Below are 17427 nucleotides of genomic sequence, written 5' to 3' on the forward strand. Positions count from 1 at the left end.
AAAAAAAAAACTTGCCATGAAAATCACCAAATTGGAGTTATGAGGTTTTCACTCGATGACAGTGATGATATGTTACTGATAGTACAAGAATAATGATTATATATACTCAAATAAACAATGCAAGAAGACTCCTCACACAGAATACAACAACACAAGCAACTCTTGGCGCCAATCTAAAACCATTCCTTCCTCCAAAGCCCTAAAATGCTGGCATCTATGGCATGGAGCCTAGCAAAATAATCCTGTCAGAGCACATTTCAGAAAGAAGCATAATATGCCATGTCACATAGGCTTATGCAAGTGATGAGCATAATGTCAGTAGTCCAGTGTGGTTCTTCACTCTAACCACAAGCGCTGTGAGGACTCCCACCACAGTCCCTGTTAATAAGGGCTCTGTGAGGAGAGAGGAGGTCAAACAGAGTGCTCCAGCTGCACACGAGGATGAATAGCATACAGGGGGATGATGGGCAGAGGTGTGGGGGCGGGGTGTGAGGACCTGGGGAATGCTCAGGACAGAGGAGGGTCTCCAAGCCTTGGCCAAAAACAACAGGGGAGCAGCATGGATGCTCCCCGCAGGCTGCTCATCCCCAAACCACAGACTCCTGACAGGGGTGAGAGGGAGAGAGAGAGAGAGAAGGAGAGAGAGAGAGAGAGAGAGAGAGAGAGAGAGAGAGACAGAGAAAGACCTGGCAACCATCATGCAAGTCTTACCTGCATTGTTGGGAATTATATACATTGTTGAGCAGAAAAACAGTAATGTGAAATGAAAGCAGAGGCTACTTTATAGAATCATGTGATGATTTATAATTGCGGCACTCCACATTCCCCCTCTATCAAAGGTAGGTCAGGTAGTTTTCAACCGGGCAAGCATATAGTATAATAAATTCAAAGGGATTCAAACAGCTTTTGCCGGCAGTCAATCTTAAATTATGTGGGGCAGTAACAACGATTACTCTCCTCTGAACTGCAGCTGTGTTCCCGTCTCCCCCTGAATTCTGCTCACCTCCGCTCTTCCCAGTGTGTCAGTTAGAGGTGACCTCCTCCTCCCTGAGTCAGACCAATCTGTCAGGACACAATAGGCTACCTCTCCAGCTATGTTGTTTTTGGAATGGGAACCCTTCAGCCCTTCTTGTCCTCCCTCTTGGCTGACAGAAATTAGCCAAGAAGACACCCTTCTGACTGCTTTATCTCCCCTAATTTCAGTTCACACTCATTACATAGATCTCGCGTTGTGTTCTTAGAAAGTTGTTTACTTGTACTCATCAGTGTGGAAGTGGCCGGTGGCCAGTTGACTCATCATGGCCACCCAGCTGGAGTTCTCATCAAGATTTGAGTCATTCAGCTTGCTTGCACACCTCTCACCTGGAATATTTCCAGTTAGATCAGGATAAGCAAATAGAGTATTCATATTCTATTATGCATATCAGCCAGATTGCAGTCACTGTACATTTGAAGTCTTTGCTTCCGTTGACATAAGAAGATTGATTTGCTTATGAGGATTACCTGCACCAGATACTAAAGGAGCATGCAGAACTGTCATGACAGAATGAAGGGGCATCCTCTTAGCTTTATTCAGATATAGAGTCTGTTGAAGACATTACTTGCTGCTGTGAAGTGTGGACACCTGCAGCCCATGGCTCTGCTCACCATCTGTTGGCCATTCTTAAGGTCATAGTAGGTAAGAGGAATGTGTCTTCAATACAAGAATAAGCGGTGGCTCAGACGACTGCACCATTATTTTAGGTTCCTCTATGTTGAAGCATTCAGAATGATTTAAATTAGCCAACTGTTTATATTGATTACTCATACAGTAATATGGCCTGAGATTTGAAGATGGCACACGTGGATCAGTAAGAATGCTGAAAACACTGTTCATGGAAAACCTCTTACTCGAGGCCCGGTAGTGAAGTGCTCACTATCGCGAGGTTGAAGCAATCCTCTGCTGAAAAACCTTGCCATTCCCATGCCTCACCAGCTTTCCTCCATCTGTTTCTTAGATTATTGATGAACTGAGAGTGTCACGGTTGGTACATCAGTCCTGTCAGCAGACACGCTACTTGCACCTCCCCCACGCCATCACAGTACACCTGACAAAACCTTTCACTGCAACATAGGATGTGATCGCACCAACAAAAATAAACCCATCTAGTAACAGGGGGAATTGGAGAGAGACAGCTTTTGGCTTGCCATCATTCCTACCTGCCATGTATCTCAGTAAAACAGACAGTATGTTGTGGTCTGGGGTGCAGATGAGTTCTCTGTTGTTTATCAAGAAGATCGGGCTTATTTGTGTGTTCTAATTTTCTTCGACCTTTATCACAGGGTTCTGCAATGACGAAATTTGATTTCTGTAAGGGTGGCTGATGGAAAAAGTGAGAGTGAGAGCACAGTGAGGTGTCCAAGGATGTGGATGGAGCCCAGCAAACCATAGTGATTACTCACAAAGCTGCTCTTCCAAACACTTCAGGCTTTTTTCTCTCCCTGTGAGTCATTTGGTAATAGAGTTTCCTCCTTCCCAGCGGTGGTCATGGGAAGAGGCTCCAAGCAGGCAGTTAGTCAGAAGAAAAGCATTGAACTCTGGGCAAGAATCGACACCTTTGTAACGTACACTGCAAATGATTTCTCTTATAACGATTTCTACTAAAAAAGGAAACATGCAATGCTGTTATGAGTAACAGTGTCTACATTTTTTGTGATGGATTTGTGGCTCGGGGGGGAAAGACTATCTTTCAGAACCAGAATTTTTTAGAACTTCAAAGGACAAAGCACTGAATTTGGATACTTGATTATATTATTTTAAAATAGATTTTGTTTTGAGGCGTAGAATATGTGTTGAAAAATGCCATTGATGCACCCCGATCCAAGCTGTTTCACTGAAGAAAGAGAACTGATTTTCTGTAGGTGTTAATTCCAGAAGGGACCGACAAGTGAGTCAATAAATCTCTGACTTTCAGCCACTCATCTTGGTGTTGCTGTGCTCTTATGGTGGAGTATCCATTGCTGTATATTCAGATTCCAGTCTTATGGCAGTGTTCTCAGCATTAGTCCATTACCTAGTGACTAAAACAGCAGTGATAAATGAAGTGTGGCCATAGAAACAGTAAAGCCTTGTTTTTTTTTTGTTTTGACTTTTCTAATTGTTGAACTTTCTCTTCTTTCACATCATCTATTACCAAATTATTAGGGTCCAATATGAAGGGGGTGGGGGGTGCGGGGTGTAGGAGACACCACCAGCACCTTTACAGCATGCATAAATCAACAGGCTAATAAATTGAAAGCTAAATGACTTCTTGCCCTCAGCATACATCATGGAGGGAAACCAAATGAAGCCTTATATACCCTAGAGGACAGAGGAATGCTTCTGTTCATAACAGTGATTTGTGGATGGCTCTCATGGCTGTTGGCTTCAGAAATCAGAGCTTGAAGAAAGATTTCAAACTCTTTGGACTTCAGTTACACTAACAAGGCAAAACATTGTGTGTAGGAAGGGCTGAGCATACTTAGCATGCATGTTTTAATTTGTTTATTTAGATCTTTTTACTAACTGAAAAAAACCCCAACATTTCCAAGAATTGCTATCTTTAGCTATATTGACTTTTACAAGAGGATAATATACTTTTATTTAAAATTTACCAGTACCAAAACTTCCTGACAACTTTATTACTGATTTAAGACAGATATGTGAATGGTGTTTCCACTTGAATTCTGGCAATAAAACTATATATATATATATATATAAAATCAAAACATTAATCTCATAAATTTGCAGATAGTTAAGAGGTGGCAGAAGAAGAAGAAAGGACATTATAAAAGCAACATGATATCTGAAAATGAATGTTTCACATTGTTAAATATCATATTCACACTCCATTTTGGTATGATATTATTACAGAAGGCAATTTATGATTTGCTTCGCTATCATATGAGATTATGTACTAGTTCTTCCCTTGATGGGAATGTTATCTCCCCTATTATTCATTCATTAAATAGCTGTTAGTTAGCAATAGCAGATCAGAGAGAACACTAATTTGTGGTGGGGATTCAAATTAACTCAACACTAATGCAATGGCGCCACCCCCTGGATTGAAAACATCTGGTCAAAAATCTGAAGTCTGCTTTGAATGTTTGTGATGGCTTTATAGTGTTTCCATTTTAGCCTACAATGAAAACACCAGATATTACAGAAATTCCTTGTAAGTTTAAGGATTATTTTGATATTCACCACAGCCCTGACAAATAACCATGAAAACGAGTCAAACTGAGGATTTAAAAATAAAACCTTTTAAAAAGTAAAACATTTTTGTATTAATGGTTTTATTAATGTATGTGTTCTCAATGATAAAAAGACAGAGGCTACTTTAAACATTATGTTTTCATCAGAGCAGCCAACTGTTATACATTTAGTTATATAATATAGGCCAAAAACATGTCACCATTTCATATCAATCATGTTACGAGGAAAGCATCAAGTCATCTTTGGAAGACAGGACAGCATAAAATGCATCTCCAAAATATAAAGGATAGTCAACATCTTTTTAATTAATCCATTATCCATATCCTTGAGCAAAAAGAAAAAGAAAGGAATGCAGTAATGGATTAAGCTCTTCTTGGCAGTCAGTTAGCTGGGATGAGAGCCAGATGAAACAGCATTTTCAGCTATTTTTTCCTCTAAAAGAAAATAAATGAAAAACAGCCTGTCAACCGCTCCCCAAACCCACTTGGATCACCGTGGCAATAGATTTATGTGACAGATTTGGTGAGATGAGCTTTGTTTGTGAGGTCTCACCCTGTCCAGTGTCCTGATGAAGACTAGGATGCCTAGGACGAATAGTTTCACCTTATACAGGCGGTTCTGGATGTTCTGAGCGATCCCCAAGACACAATCTGTATTCCAAATTTGCCATGGATGAAGCAGCCAGGGAATATACATGAAGTGTGCTGTAAAAAAAAATGAGGTATCTCCCTCCACAGTAGAACAAGCTTCAGCCTCTTGGATGAAGGCCTAGTTAAATCCATTAATGCAATTTTATATGTTCCAGTCGAGGGGCGTACTTAAGAGTGCAGAAGTCAGAACATTTTCAATCAACATGTCACACTCTGTTCTACATCCAAATCAGCAGCCTCCTCCTCTTCTGTAACAAAAACACAGCATGCCTTCAAGTAGACTGCTAAAAAACAGCTCCTCTCCACCATCGGCATACAGTACAGTTATCATATACAGGTAACTGCCAAAATAAAGAACACACGTGAGTACACTAGGATACAAAGTACATTGAAAGAAGGTGCTTCCATATGTGCAACCCTTAAGATAATTAAGCAATCACTGACTTAGAGAGAGGACTCACTGTTGGGACAAGTTTGGCAGGAGCTTCAGTGACAAAGACTGCTTGACCTGTTGATGTTTCATGAGAAACAGTGACTAAGGTGATGTTGTTGGCATGTAAATCTGAGTGAAAGACATAGGCGGTTTGGACTGGCTGTGGAAAGGAGCACATACTCTCTGACCATAATGTCCATTCATTGGTTCGGGATATAAGGAAAAACAGACAAACCACTGAACTGTCCATTCAGAACTTCACAGAGACACTATGGTCAGCCCTTATTACTGTAAAAATGCACTTTTGCGAGTGAAGTGGTGAAAAGAACACAGGCACACAAAAATATGGTCAGATGAGTCATACTTCTGCCTCCTCTCAGCAAGTGGATGAGTACATGTGTGGCATGTCAAAAGAAGTTTGTTTCTTTTGGTTTCTTGTGGTATGGGGCCCATTTTCCTGGCATATTTTGGTCCACTCAACGCCTTAGAGGGCAATGTAAATGCCAACAAATACAAGCCATTCTGAGTGATCATGTTCATCCTATGGTGAAATTTCTGTCCTGATGAGAGTGGAGTCTTCCAGAATAACAATGACCCCATTCATATTCATGCACAGGTGGTCATAAGTAGGAAAACAATGTAAACCATATCTCATTCACAATTGAGCATTTACAGTATGCAAGATTCTAGAGCAGCGACTGAGACATAATTTTCCACCACCAGCATCAAAACACCAAATCTGTATCTTGTGCAAGAACAGAGTCATATTAACACACTTTTGCCAGGCCCATTATAGAGAGGCTTCGGCTCTCTTATAAAACCTTATTCCACCCTCAGATACTTTTACACTGTTAGATATCATCAATCTTTGAAGTTCAATGCAACAAAACATGTTGAAACGATTTACGAGGATCTACTGTTTATAATGTGGACAAACACCAATAAAAAGAGTTTTGAAAAAAAAAAAAAGAAGTTCAATGCATTCCAGGGGTTTGTGATAAAGTGTTGTAATTTACTTTCTTGGTATAGCATCCCTGATCCCTGACTTTCCCTGCATGTCTTGTCTACTTCTACTTCAGTTAGTGATTTCCTGCATTTCCCAGGATACCTTTTGACAACTCCCAGAGAAGGGATGTGAACTTGTTGCTTTCAATCAAAGGTGGACGTAAGGGCATATAGCTTGTAAGTGTGATTATTCAGCTGTGAGTTATAGTGTCTATGATCAGGGCTGCAACCCAGGTGGCTTTCACATAAGCATTTGTGATTTGTCAAAAAACTGACAATATCCCACGCATTTCAATGAGACATATGCACTGATGGAAAACCAGGGGGGTCTGAAAAGTCTCTAAATCTAGCAACAAAGTCGCCAAGTTGGCAACAGTGCATGTGAATGCGGCCTTACTCAAAAGTCCCGTGGCTGCATTGCATTATGGTCTATTGAGGCTACTATCAGTGGAGAAACTGGTATCTCTGCCTCTTGCACAATGGATTTCCCTTTGTATGATTGTTGAACATTGTGCAAAATGTTAAGTCTAGTAAGGCTACTTGTAACTGAGCTGGAAACATCTCGACGTGACATCATTTGTTTGGCTTTGGCCCAGCCAATAGCTGTTTTTAACCCATGTTTTTAACAGTGTTATAATGTTTTAGGGTGGGGGTTTCCTTTAAATTCAAACCCTAGAAAGGCCCCAGTTCCTATGTTATAGTGCCTACGATTTAGCTGAATCTCTGAAATATTTCAGTTATTTGCTAGTCACATACGGTTTTTTAATTAAAACCACTTGCCAGCAGTGATAAATCTAATTGTTTTAAACCCACACAAAGACAGTTATATTGGAGATTATGATTTGTGAGAATTCACTAAAATTCCTGATTTTATAAAGTTTGAGAATAGCCTAGCAGTGGCAGACCTGCTGTACTTCAACCACTGTTCCACGTCCACTCCACAAGCGCGCGCCTAAAAGTTCCAGTAGCAACGCATAAATGTTTAGCTTTGAATTTGAAAACAAACCGTCTCCAAATTTCCTTTGGTTAACATTGTATGTGTATTAGCTAACGTAACCTATAAGAAAATATCGTTAATGTAAATTGAACTGAATTTCACTGAAGGGTGGTTCTTTGCTTCAGCAAAAAAGCTACTAAAATGATTTACTCGGATGATGGTGAGTATCTCGAGTGCAATTTAGCTAACGTTACGCCGATCGGTTTGGATCCTGTAGATCAAGTGTTGGTCACATTGCAACAGAAAATATACGTTAGCAAAATGTCGAAACTCGAGTATGCAGAGAATGGCCTAATAACATATTACTCTAATATTATTGTAGGGTCTGCCGAGTTTACTGGACCGGTGCTGGACCTGTTAACGCGACGCAAAAGGTTTGTGCTGTCTTCTAACGTACAACAGACCGAAGTAGATAACGTTAACGTTAGCTAGCTAACGTTATGCCTTTCATTTGAAAAAATATCAGTTAACATAGTGTGTGGGTTCTACACTTCACTTTGGTTTAAGGTTCCCATAAAATGACATTTCAGAAAGTTCGAGATACTAAGTTAGGTTAAATGATGAACCTAGGTTAAAGTTTATGATTAATTTTTGGTCCCGAATGTAACGTTAATTGCATAAAGCGTTTAAGTTAGTAGATAATCTCTTCAAAATTCAGTTATAGCATGTAGACCTAACGTTAAATGTCTAACGTTATTTTGTCCCAGGACATGTACAGATCTGCTGTGCTCAATTATATTCCTCCTCGCTGTCACGGCCTTTATAGCGCTAGGAGTTATTGGTAAGAAATATTTCACCTCTCTCTCTCTCCCTCTCCCTCTCCCTCCCTCTCTTTCTCTCAAGTTGAAGACATTTTATGGCAAGTTGTGGGCTTATATAAACTTATATATATAAAATTGCCAAGATAGTGCTCTAATTTTGCTACTCCTACGAGTGACCATCTATTTCAAACGCCCCCCTTTAGTCAACACTCTTTTAAACTAAACTTGCTCTCTCTCACTGACAGCCTGGCTGCTTGGAGACTCTCGCAATATTCTGTTACCCCGGGACTCCAGTGGAATGTTTTGTGGAGCTGGAAAATATTTGTCAGTATCTTGTCTGTCTTTACATGCAAAAAACACACAAAAGAGTAATACAGTTATTACAAGGTTTTAATTGCGATTGCATTGATGAAAATCCTTCCCTTCCACTGTCAGGGACCGCCCCAACATGCTATATGTGGACTTGCTGAAGTGTGAAACGAAGACTAAAGTGATGCCTGCTGGGGTTGATGGTATAAAATGCCCAACAATTGCAGGTAGACTCTTACTTCTTCCTATCTCATATATGTAAAAACCAACAATGCAGGTAAGACACAATACAAATATGATGCATGAATGCTTGCCAGATAACACCCCCCCCCCCTTTTTTTTCCCCCTCATCTTTTTTTAATGACTCTCTGTCTTTCTCTTTCTCCTTTGTAGATTTGTGTTAGTAAGTGTCCCTCTGAGTTCTGGATGCTGCCCCCTGATGCCTATGAATCTGGTTCCCAGCCCAAAAACGTCTTTGACCAGCGGTACTGTGACCCCAGCCTTGACCTGGCCACCACTGAACTGGTACAATAATAGCATAGTTTGTATTGTGTGGACTTGACCTCATAGTGCATTAACTGGATGTATGTGCCTCTTCAGATAATTCAAGCATGTGAAGCACATAATGTTATAATAAACTGTTGGAAAAAGACCCTAATCAAAAGTCACAGGCTTCCTATTCTCATGTTTAACGCTACACTTCCTCTTTTTCAGAGTATCCAAAAGATCCTTGATGAAGAACTATGTCCATCTTTTTATGTCCCAAGTTTATCAAGTAAAGTGCCCCTCTTTTATAAATCCCTTTGTATACTTACCAAATCTCTGCATTCCTACCAAACATCAATTAGCTTAATTCTCATGACATATAACCAAAGTGCACAGGGTAAAGACAGAATGCTTATATATCCTGGAAATATTTACTGTAATTTTTAGTCTGATGATTTGATGTTTACTTTGTTCCAGCTCGAGGAAAGTGTCTGCCCAGTCTAAGTGCTCTGAACCACATCCCTTCTAACTTTACTCTGCCTGGTATGGTCTCCATCAACCACACCCTCGCAAGCGTCACAGATGCCATCGGGTTGGTACCTATCTGCATCCTTGACAAATAATTTCTATGTTGGAACAGCCTAGAGAAAAAAAAAAATTCTACATCTTGTTTGTGTGTGTGCATGTGTGTCCTTCAGCTCTCTAATCACGGTCTACAACGCCAAGCCCATACTTGTGCAAATCTCTGAGGACTTTGTCTCTTCCTGGTATTGGATACTACTGTAAGTGTGATCTAAATAACTCTCATTTACCAAATAACATACATCCATTTGTATGACACTGGTCTCTGTTGTGTTATTTCAGTGGTCTAATGTTGGCCATGGTCCTCAGTCTTTTCTTCATGCTGCTGTTGATGTATCCGCCCTTCATTGTGATCTCGATATTCATTGTTGGAGTGCTAGCTCTAGGGGGCTACGGTAATACAGAACATATAATGCAATTGATTTGAATGCAAATATATCTGTTTCTAGGATAGATTTGTGATTCCATGTGATTGTGTTCCTCTCACACAGGAATATTTTACTGCTACTCAGAATATAAGTACTTCAGCACATCCAAACTGTCCATCATGGATCTCAGCTTCAGAACAAACGTCTCCGTTTACTTTCAAGTGAAGGAGACCTGGCTAGTATTCTGTGAGCTTCATAAACTATTATGTGGTGTTATGTCTTTCTATCATGAATATGGATTGTTTTGGTTGTGGTTAGTATTGTTGGGATGCTACAAACACTTATCTTTGTCTTTAGTGATTATGCTGATTGTGATTGAAGTCATTCTGGTGGTGATCCTAGACTGCTTCAGGAAGCGACTCTGTACTGCTGTGGCCCTTCTAGATGAGTCCAACAAGTGAGATTTCCACTTTCACATGATAGTTATTGTTATGCCTGCCACAGGGCTATCCAATACAACTACAAGATCATTTGTAGATTATGTTTTGCCACTTTCAAGTTCACATTTTACGTCTTTATCACTGGTGTTTTTAACGTTTCTGTAATAAGTGCTACCATTCCCCATTGTTCCTGGTTAAAACCGAAATACAACTAAAGGGTTGTCTTTGTTGCACAGGGTCATAAGGTGCATGATGTCCACAATGGCTTATCCCCTGCTCACCTTTTTGCTGGTGCTGTTGTGTGGTTGCTACTGGGCAATGACTTCCTTGTTCCTGGCAACCTCTGGAGCTCCGCTGTACAGGGTGGTGGCTCTCAACTCCTCTGCCAGTGGCTGCAGACTTATCAACAGCACAGAGTGTCACCCACAGGTAAAATAATTTGACAATGTGTGTGCTGTGTGGATTTGTTCTGTGCTTTCTAACTCACAAATAAAGTAAGGGGCATCTCAAAATGACTCTAACCTACTAGAGTTTTCCCCTCTCAACTTCCCATTTCCATCTCTTTACTCTCTTTTTCCTTTTCTTCCTTTTTCCGTCAGACATTTGAATCTTCGGCCTACCCTCAATGCCCCTCTGTCCGCTGTATCTTCAATAAGTACGATAATGAAGGGCTATTCCAGCAGAACATCGTCTACCTGCATGTCTACAACACTGTTGCTTTCCTCTGGAGTGTTGTCTTTGTTATTGCCCTTGGCCAGTCCACTCTGGCAGGGACCTTTGCCTCATACTACTGGGTGTTCAACAAGGGAGACATCCCTGCCTGCTGTGTGTACCAGGCCTTCATAAGGAATCTATAGTAAGAGCTGCAAAACTTAACAGTATAGTGGTCTCCATAATGTGATCCTGAACATTTTATGTGGCACTAATTTTTTGTTGTTGTGTCTCCCTTTGAAAGCTTCCATTTTGGCTCTCTGGCATTAGGTTCACTACTGATCACCATATTCCAGTTGCCAAGGATGATACTGGAGTGCCTTTACCACAAGTTTAAGGGTGAGGCCAGTCCTAAAATTCATATTTGATGCAAATTCTGATTATGTGAATCTGTATTTCATAAACAGATCACATTTTGTTTTTTATGTCTCCTCAGACTTTGAGGGGTCATGTGGACTGTTTGTATTCTCCCGTCTCCATTTTGGATCTTGGTGCTTTGGGCGCTTTATGAATATCCTCAACCAAAATGCGTTTGTCATGGCAAGTCCTGTTAATGTTGCCATTCATTACACTAATACAGTAATTATGTATCACTTTGTTCTGTTAGTGAAATAATGAATGTGCATATAATAATGTGTTATAGTAATGTCTGTTATTACTGTGATCTATCATCAGATGGCCATTTATGGTGAAAACTTCTATAGTTCTGCTAGACATGCCTCTGACCTGGTGATGAGGAATGTTGAGCGGTAGGTCTGCTGGACATTTTTCATAGGAGGAAAGTGCTTTCACATTGTCAGTTGTTGATGACATGCTCAACGTTTATCCACAGGGTGGTGCTATTGGACCGTGTGACAGATGTGGTGCTGTTATTTTGCAAACTACTGGTGGTTGGACCAGTTGGTGAGGAAATATAGCTGTAATCTAATGTGATCAGTTTATCAGAAACTACAAATACGGGATTTAAACGCATCATATTGCCTTATGACTCAAGTTCCTATCTTCATTTCTTTCTTTCTTTCTAGGGGTGCTGTCTTTCTATGTCTTCTCTGGGAGAATCCGCTTGCCTGATGCCTTCCAGTTGGAGATGCTGAACTACTATTGGGTGCAAATTGTTGTGAGTTCAATTGTGTTTGATAATGTTCACATTCTAGCCAAACTGGAATCGATCATAGCACTCATATTGCTGATGGTTTCATCTCAATATTTATCATTAGTAAGTTGAAATAAAACAGTAAAATTTGGTTATCTGGGGGGTCATGTACTCATGACATGCTATTTACTAATGAGCAAATACCAGGGGTGTACACATTTCTAGTGTTGCTCATGTAACACACTGTTTAATTCTGCTGTGTGCTAATGATATTTTGTCTAGATTGTGATGGTGGGAGCTTACATCATTGCTAAGGGCTTTTTCAGTGTCTACAGCATGTGTGTTAACACACTCTCCATCTGTCTTAGTGAGTACTACTGACCCAGTGCATCATTACTGAATCATCTCTATGTACCAGTTACCAAAATCTCATTGTTACTCTCAACGTCATTAATGTAACCGTTGTTCTCTCCATTCTGTAGTGGAGGACCTGGAGAGGAATGATGGATCATTGGAGAGGCCTTATTACTCCACCAGAAACCTGATGACCCTCCTTCACAAACCCAAGGGGGAGACCATAAAACAAGAAGCTGCACCTCTCTCCTAACCCTTTCTCCATCTCCGTACCCAGGTCTTCTCTGTCAGTTTCATAAAAAATTCTCAGTGTTATCTGTTTGACCACTCTCTGTAGAGAGAAGTGCTCTGATGTAGTCTTTTGCTAACATATTGCCAGACTTTTGCAAAATCTCCAGTCTTGTCTTTTTTGTAATTGACAAGAAGAACATGTGACATACCTAACCTTTGAAAATGTTTTTTTGCATTAACTGTATATTTTCATTTCATTTTCAATGCATGGTAAATATGCGCGAGTGCCCATGAGAAAGGTTTTTATGAGACCAGTTTTTTTTTCAATTCCAGCAATGTTTTTGGAGATACGTTTTGTAGGACACTGACAAGATACATTAAATATAATAAACAGACTAAGTGCATAATGCGTCATTGAAGAGGGTTTTTATTAAAAAATAGTGTAAGCCACTAGATCATAAATACACTACATGTCAACAAATACATATCATACAACCAGACAATTACAGTTCATATCAATTTTGTTTTAGAATAACCAGATGGTTTAAGTCCAAGTGTTGCCTGTATGAAGACAGATGAAGCAGTCTTAACTGTCTTTTCTTGCTTTTTGTTGTAACTGAAACTAGTTTAAGTTTTTACAACACTCTTTCCAGGAAATGATATGCAGGCTTCAGATGGCCCATCTTAGTTTGGGCACAAATATCTGTAGGACCCCTGTTCACCTTATATAGAGAGCACTGCTCCTAATCCATAGAACATTATTATTCTGTAATGCTTTCTGTTATTGTGATTTCTATTGTAAGATAGGATAAAATGCTGCCATGCCATTTGTTTAGGGATATCACAGTTGAAATAATCTCTAAAGCATAAGCTTCCCCATAAATGAAAAAGGAGGTCCAAGGCACAAGTGGATTAAGAAGGCCTTCATCAGGGACACCCTGATGAAGGCCTCTGCGGCTGCAAGGCATGGGTCACCAGCCAAGATAATGTTTTAGCCCAACTTAATAAAGACTCTGATACAGGACTCTTAATCCACTTGAGTGCCTTGGGCCTCCTTTTTCATTTTTGAAGACTTCAATCCCTGTCACCAAAGAGCACCAGTGGAAGATGCCAGAGACACCTAAGTAGCGCTCCTCTTTCTGTAAGCTTCCCTATATTTAAATTCAGTACAAGAAATTGCCTATTGTTCATGTTAATATTAATTTCTGTTTATATTTATAGGACAGTAATGCAATAATAGCATTAATTAGACTAATACAGTTTAGAAGTTCCATGTCAGACTTAGTAGCCTATTTGTGTTCCTATGACACGGAATATAGTATGGGTCTAGAACAGTCTAATCAATATTTGTGCACATGAAAGTAACCAGTAGAGAAATTGTACTTGATCCTATTGGATCTGATCAGACCTAGAAAAAAAATCTGGAATGTTGGAGTCCTGAACCAGAGAATGCACCCTTATGTCCAGAAAACTATATCTCTATTGCAGAAAACCCCCTTGGTGTTCTAACAATCACATCATTATAGACTATTTTAGAAGGAGGCAGAACTGATCTTGGTGACTTTGATTCAACCTTCAACATAGTGATGATGATGATGACTTTTCAATGAATAAGACCTGCGGGGTGCTTGATCTTTCAGTAAATTCCTATTGAACAGAGACAACATGTTTCATGCCCGTAATTGTGTAGTTATGTCAGTTGTACAATTTGCTTTTCATATTTAGTAGTAGCATTTTGAGCTTACCGTCTCGCTCATTTTGCGGGAGCGGTGCGGTGAAAAATCCAGGAACGTCCTCTGCTGTTCAGTATTGGCTAGTCGACAGGTGAGCCAGGTGAACAGAGGGCTGCCTCCAACGCTAACACTGGCCAGCACCACCATGGCTAGGTGGAGGGCTGGCAGGGTGTCTAGACATCTACATTCTGCTCACACAAACTGGATGTTGACGATGCCACTGATGAGTCCACAGATACAGCAGGCAGAAAATAGAATCATCTGGCAGTCCAGAGGAAGGAGACAGGAAGGATATACCATGATGTGTAATTTGTATCAAGCTTGAGTTAAGTATCATTCAGACCCATCTTGGTCATACTTGACTGTGCCATTTTTATTATAAGCCAAACGCTTATACATGGCATGTTGAATATACATTTATGATCAAGGGTATTGCAAGTAATATGTACAATCAGTCCTGACTTCTTTTTTGGCACATAATACACCATAATCCACAGATTAAAAACTGCAAAAAGTTGTAAATACATGCGTAACCAATTCATAATACTTTAATAAAATAATTGCCTCATTTATTTAAAGTATTGTTTTGTATTGTAATTATATTGTTTTAACATACACCCACTCCACTCCATATAGGAAAAACATCTGCCAAATGCATCCTGTTTGTTGCCTGGTGTCGCACAGTGGATGAACCAAATCCCACCTCCAAAACTGAGAGTGCCACCAGACTCCAGGTTATCTTCCATCATTTCATCATTCCTTCAGATGAAGTCGGGTAAGAGTTGTATATCACCTTCAATCTTGGGACAGTTTATGCTTTGAGCTGGAAAAGCATTAATCCATATGATACACAGGTCACCTGAACATGACAGGGCCCTGTTGCCCAGGTGTTGATGTCCTGATGTAATCCTCCAACTCTCTATGTTTGACTGAATTTTCCTTGGCAAGGGAATCTTTAAATCCTCTTTTGCTGTTAATGAAAATGTTCAAGAACAATGTAATACCTGTAGAGAGTACAATATATAGTTAAAGATGAATACCAAATAATATGATTTTTCTATACATTACAAATACTGTAAGGTATAGGACTCACAGTAGGTCAGATTATATGGAATATTTATACATTAGCCAACAATCTGGTATATTTTGGATAGATGCTGTTATTAGTAGAGCAGCTATTTTTATCTGAAATGATGGACTGAAATGAACTTTGAAGTTTCTTAGGGTGGCCTATATTGTCTAATTTAGAATTAGATGTAATCACATTGCGTAGCCAGTCCTTTGTGTATAGCTGGCAAGGTCTCTAGATGACCAAAATAATAAATGGTAAGAGGTGGAATATTCACTTCAGTCTTTACAAAAATGTAATGCCTTGTACAGGCATAGATATTCATAATAATAAACTGCTATCTGCTCTCCCACTCTAACATTGCCTCGGATGCTATAAAAGGCCCCCACAACAAAAGTGGTCATATTTCATTAGCCACAAAGTGTGATGCCTCAGTGCATCTGAAAAAAGGGGGACCTAAAAAGGCAGTGTCCATTTTTTCCTTGGTTGCCTTGGGCATTTTTCATTTTTTTCCCCTCGTTTCACAGTAATGGGTGCCTCGGCTGAGTCCACCCCCTGTTGTGACAGCACAAGATACATTTTGACACAGCCTACAGTTAGGTGTTGACAGCCTGCCTTCTTCTCTCATTTTCCTATCATTGATGACATTTGAAACAAGAGCTCATTTGTACATTTTGTAAGCCTACAATCTACTGGATTTTGAGCTCTGTAAAGGTAATCAGTAATAATTAATTGACCTTCCCAATCCTGAAAGGATCTGAAAGTTATATCACATTTTAATTAATTCACAGTCATCTTATGGTAGTGTTTTCATTCAGACAGCAGAGCAATATTAATAACAAACATCCACTTTAGCTGAAGGGTCTCACAGGTGCATGCTGTAGATACTTTAATTCAGTTGAATAAGTGTGGATGACAGAGAATTCATCCTGTAGTTGAGATTGATTTCAGTACATCAGACTATGTTCATCATCTTAGCTGTTACAGCTACAGCAGTAATGTTCAATATCTGATATTTAATAATTTAATCATTAACCTTTGACTCCTTAACCAAACGTAAAACAAAACTGTTTAACGATGATGAATCACATTTCTGAGCCAGAGGATCTAGATAATCTGGCTTTGAACTGAGAATCCTTCCTCTGAACTGCCCCTCACCCATTCTTAACTCACCAAAACAGTAACCCTTTGTCCCGTGTCCCCTAATGAATTGGAAGGATGGAGTGAGTGCAGAGCAGTGCACTCCACAGACCAGAGGGAGTCCAAACTCAACATTAGTTTCATTTCAGCATTACCCTGCTCGTATAACATTTAACACAGTAATTGTGGTCGACTGTAACTGTTCTACCAACGGCTTAAGGTCAAGGTATATAATCAGGTTTTGAAGTCAGTCAAAGTTATAGTTCATACAGCTGACTTCATGATACTCTCAATCTGGTATTTTTGACTGCTCTTTGCATCTCCCCCTTTCATTGTAAGACGTTCTGACTGTGCTAGAACTGGACTTCCTTAATGGTTCAGGAGAAATTACACTGTCCAATTAATTGGAGGGTTTTTACAATCAGTCAGAGAAAATGTTTTTTTCCCATTGAGAACTATCCCGCTAAATTATGTGGTACAGTTCCCTAATTGATTTTCACTTACTGCCAGAGCAATGACATATCTCTGGCTGACAAAGAGGTTTATAAAAGGGATATAAAACAAATAAGGATATGGCCCCTCTGTCTGATGGATGTTTATTTAAAATTATTGTTATTTTACTGAGAAAAAATATAACATCTCAGGAGTGAAGCGCAGATTATTTCCCTTTTGTCTCCTCACTATACAACTCTGGCCTGTGAAAGGATTCTTAGTCACCATAAATACATCAAACACAATGTTTAATGTCACAGCTTTTCAACTCTTTTTTGCAACTTGAATGCACTGAGCCAGTCCTTGTCTTGACAGGACATACTTGGTTCACAGCTTTTC

At 39.7% G+C, this 17427-nt stretch overlaps 1 protein-coding gene across 1 annotated transcript; it reads left to right on the forward strand.

Annotated features, from left to right (window-relative positions):
* Positions 1–463: 463 nt before the first annotated feature.
* Positions 464–12676, forward strand: LOC139641626 (choline transporter-like protein 4). Its single transcript, XM_071516118.1, has 21 exons — positions 464–611; positions 7642–7693; positions 8027–8100; positions 8326–8404; positions 8516–8612; positions 8783–8914; positions 9104–9164; positions 9353–9467; positions 9574–9657; positions 9740–9852; positions 9949–10071; positions 10183–10282; positions 10502–10694; positions 10865–11121; positions 11221–11315; positions 11413–11516; positions 11652–11725; positions 11809–11879; positions 12002–12093; positions 12352–12436; positions 12552–12676. The coding sequence occupies exons 1-21, from the start codon at positions 464–466 to the stop codon at positions 12674–12676; spliced, it is 2274 nt and encodes a 757-aa protein (XP_071372219.1).
* Positions 12677–17427: the final 4751 nt, after the last annotated feature.

The sequence above is a fragment of the Centroberyx affinis genome, unplaced genomic scaffold, assembly GCF_046629955.1.
Source record: "Centroberyx affinis isolate AG114_WGS23_722 - 3 ecotype Tasmania unplaced genomic scaffold, CSIRO-AGI_Caff_v1 ptg000392l_1, whole genome shotgun sequence".
NCBI lineage: Eukaryota > Metazoa > Chordata > Actinopteri > Beryciformes > Berycidae > Centroberyx > Centroberyx affinis.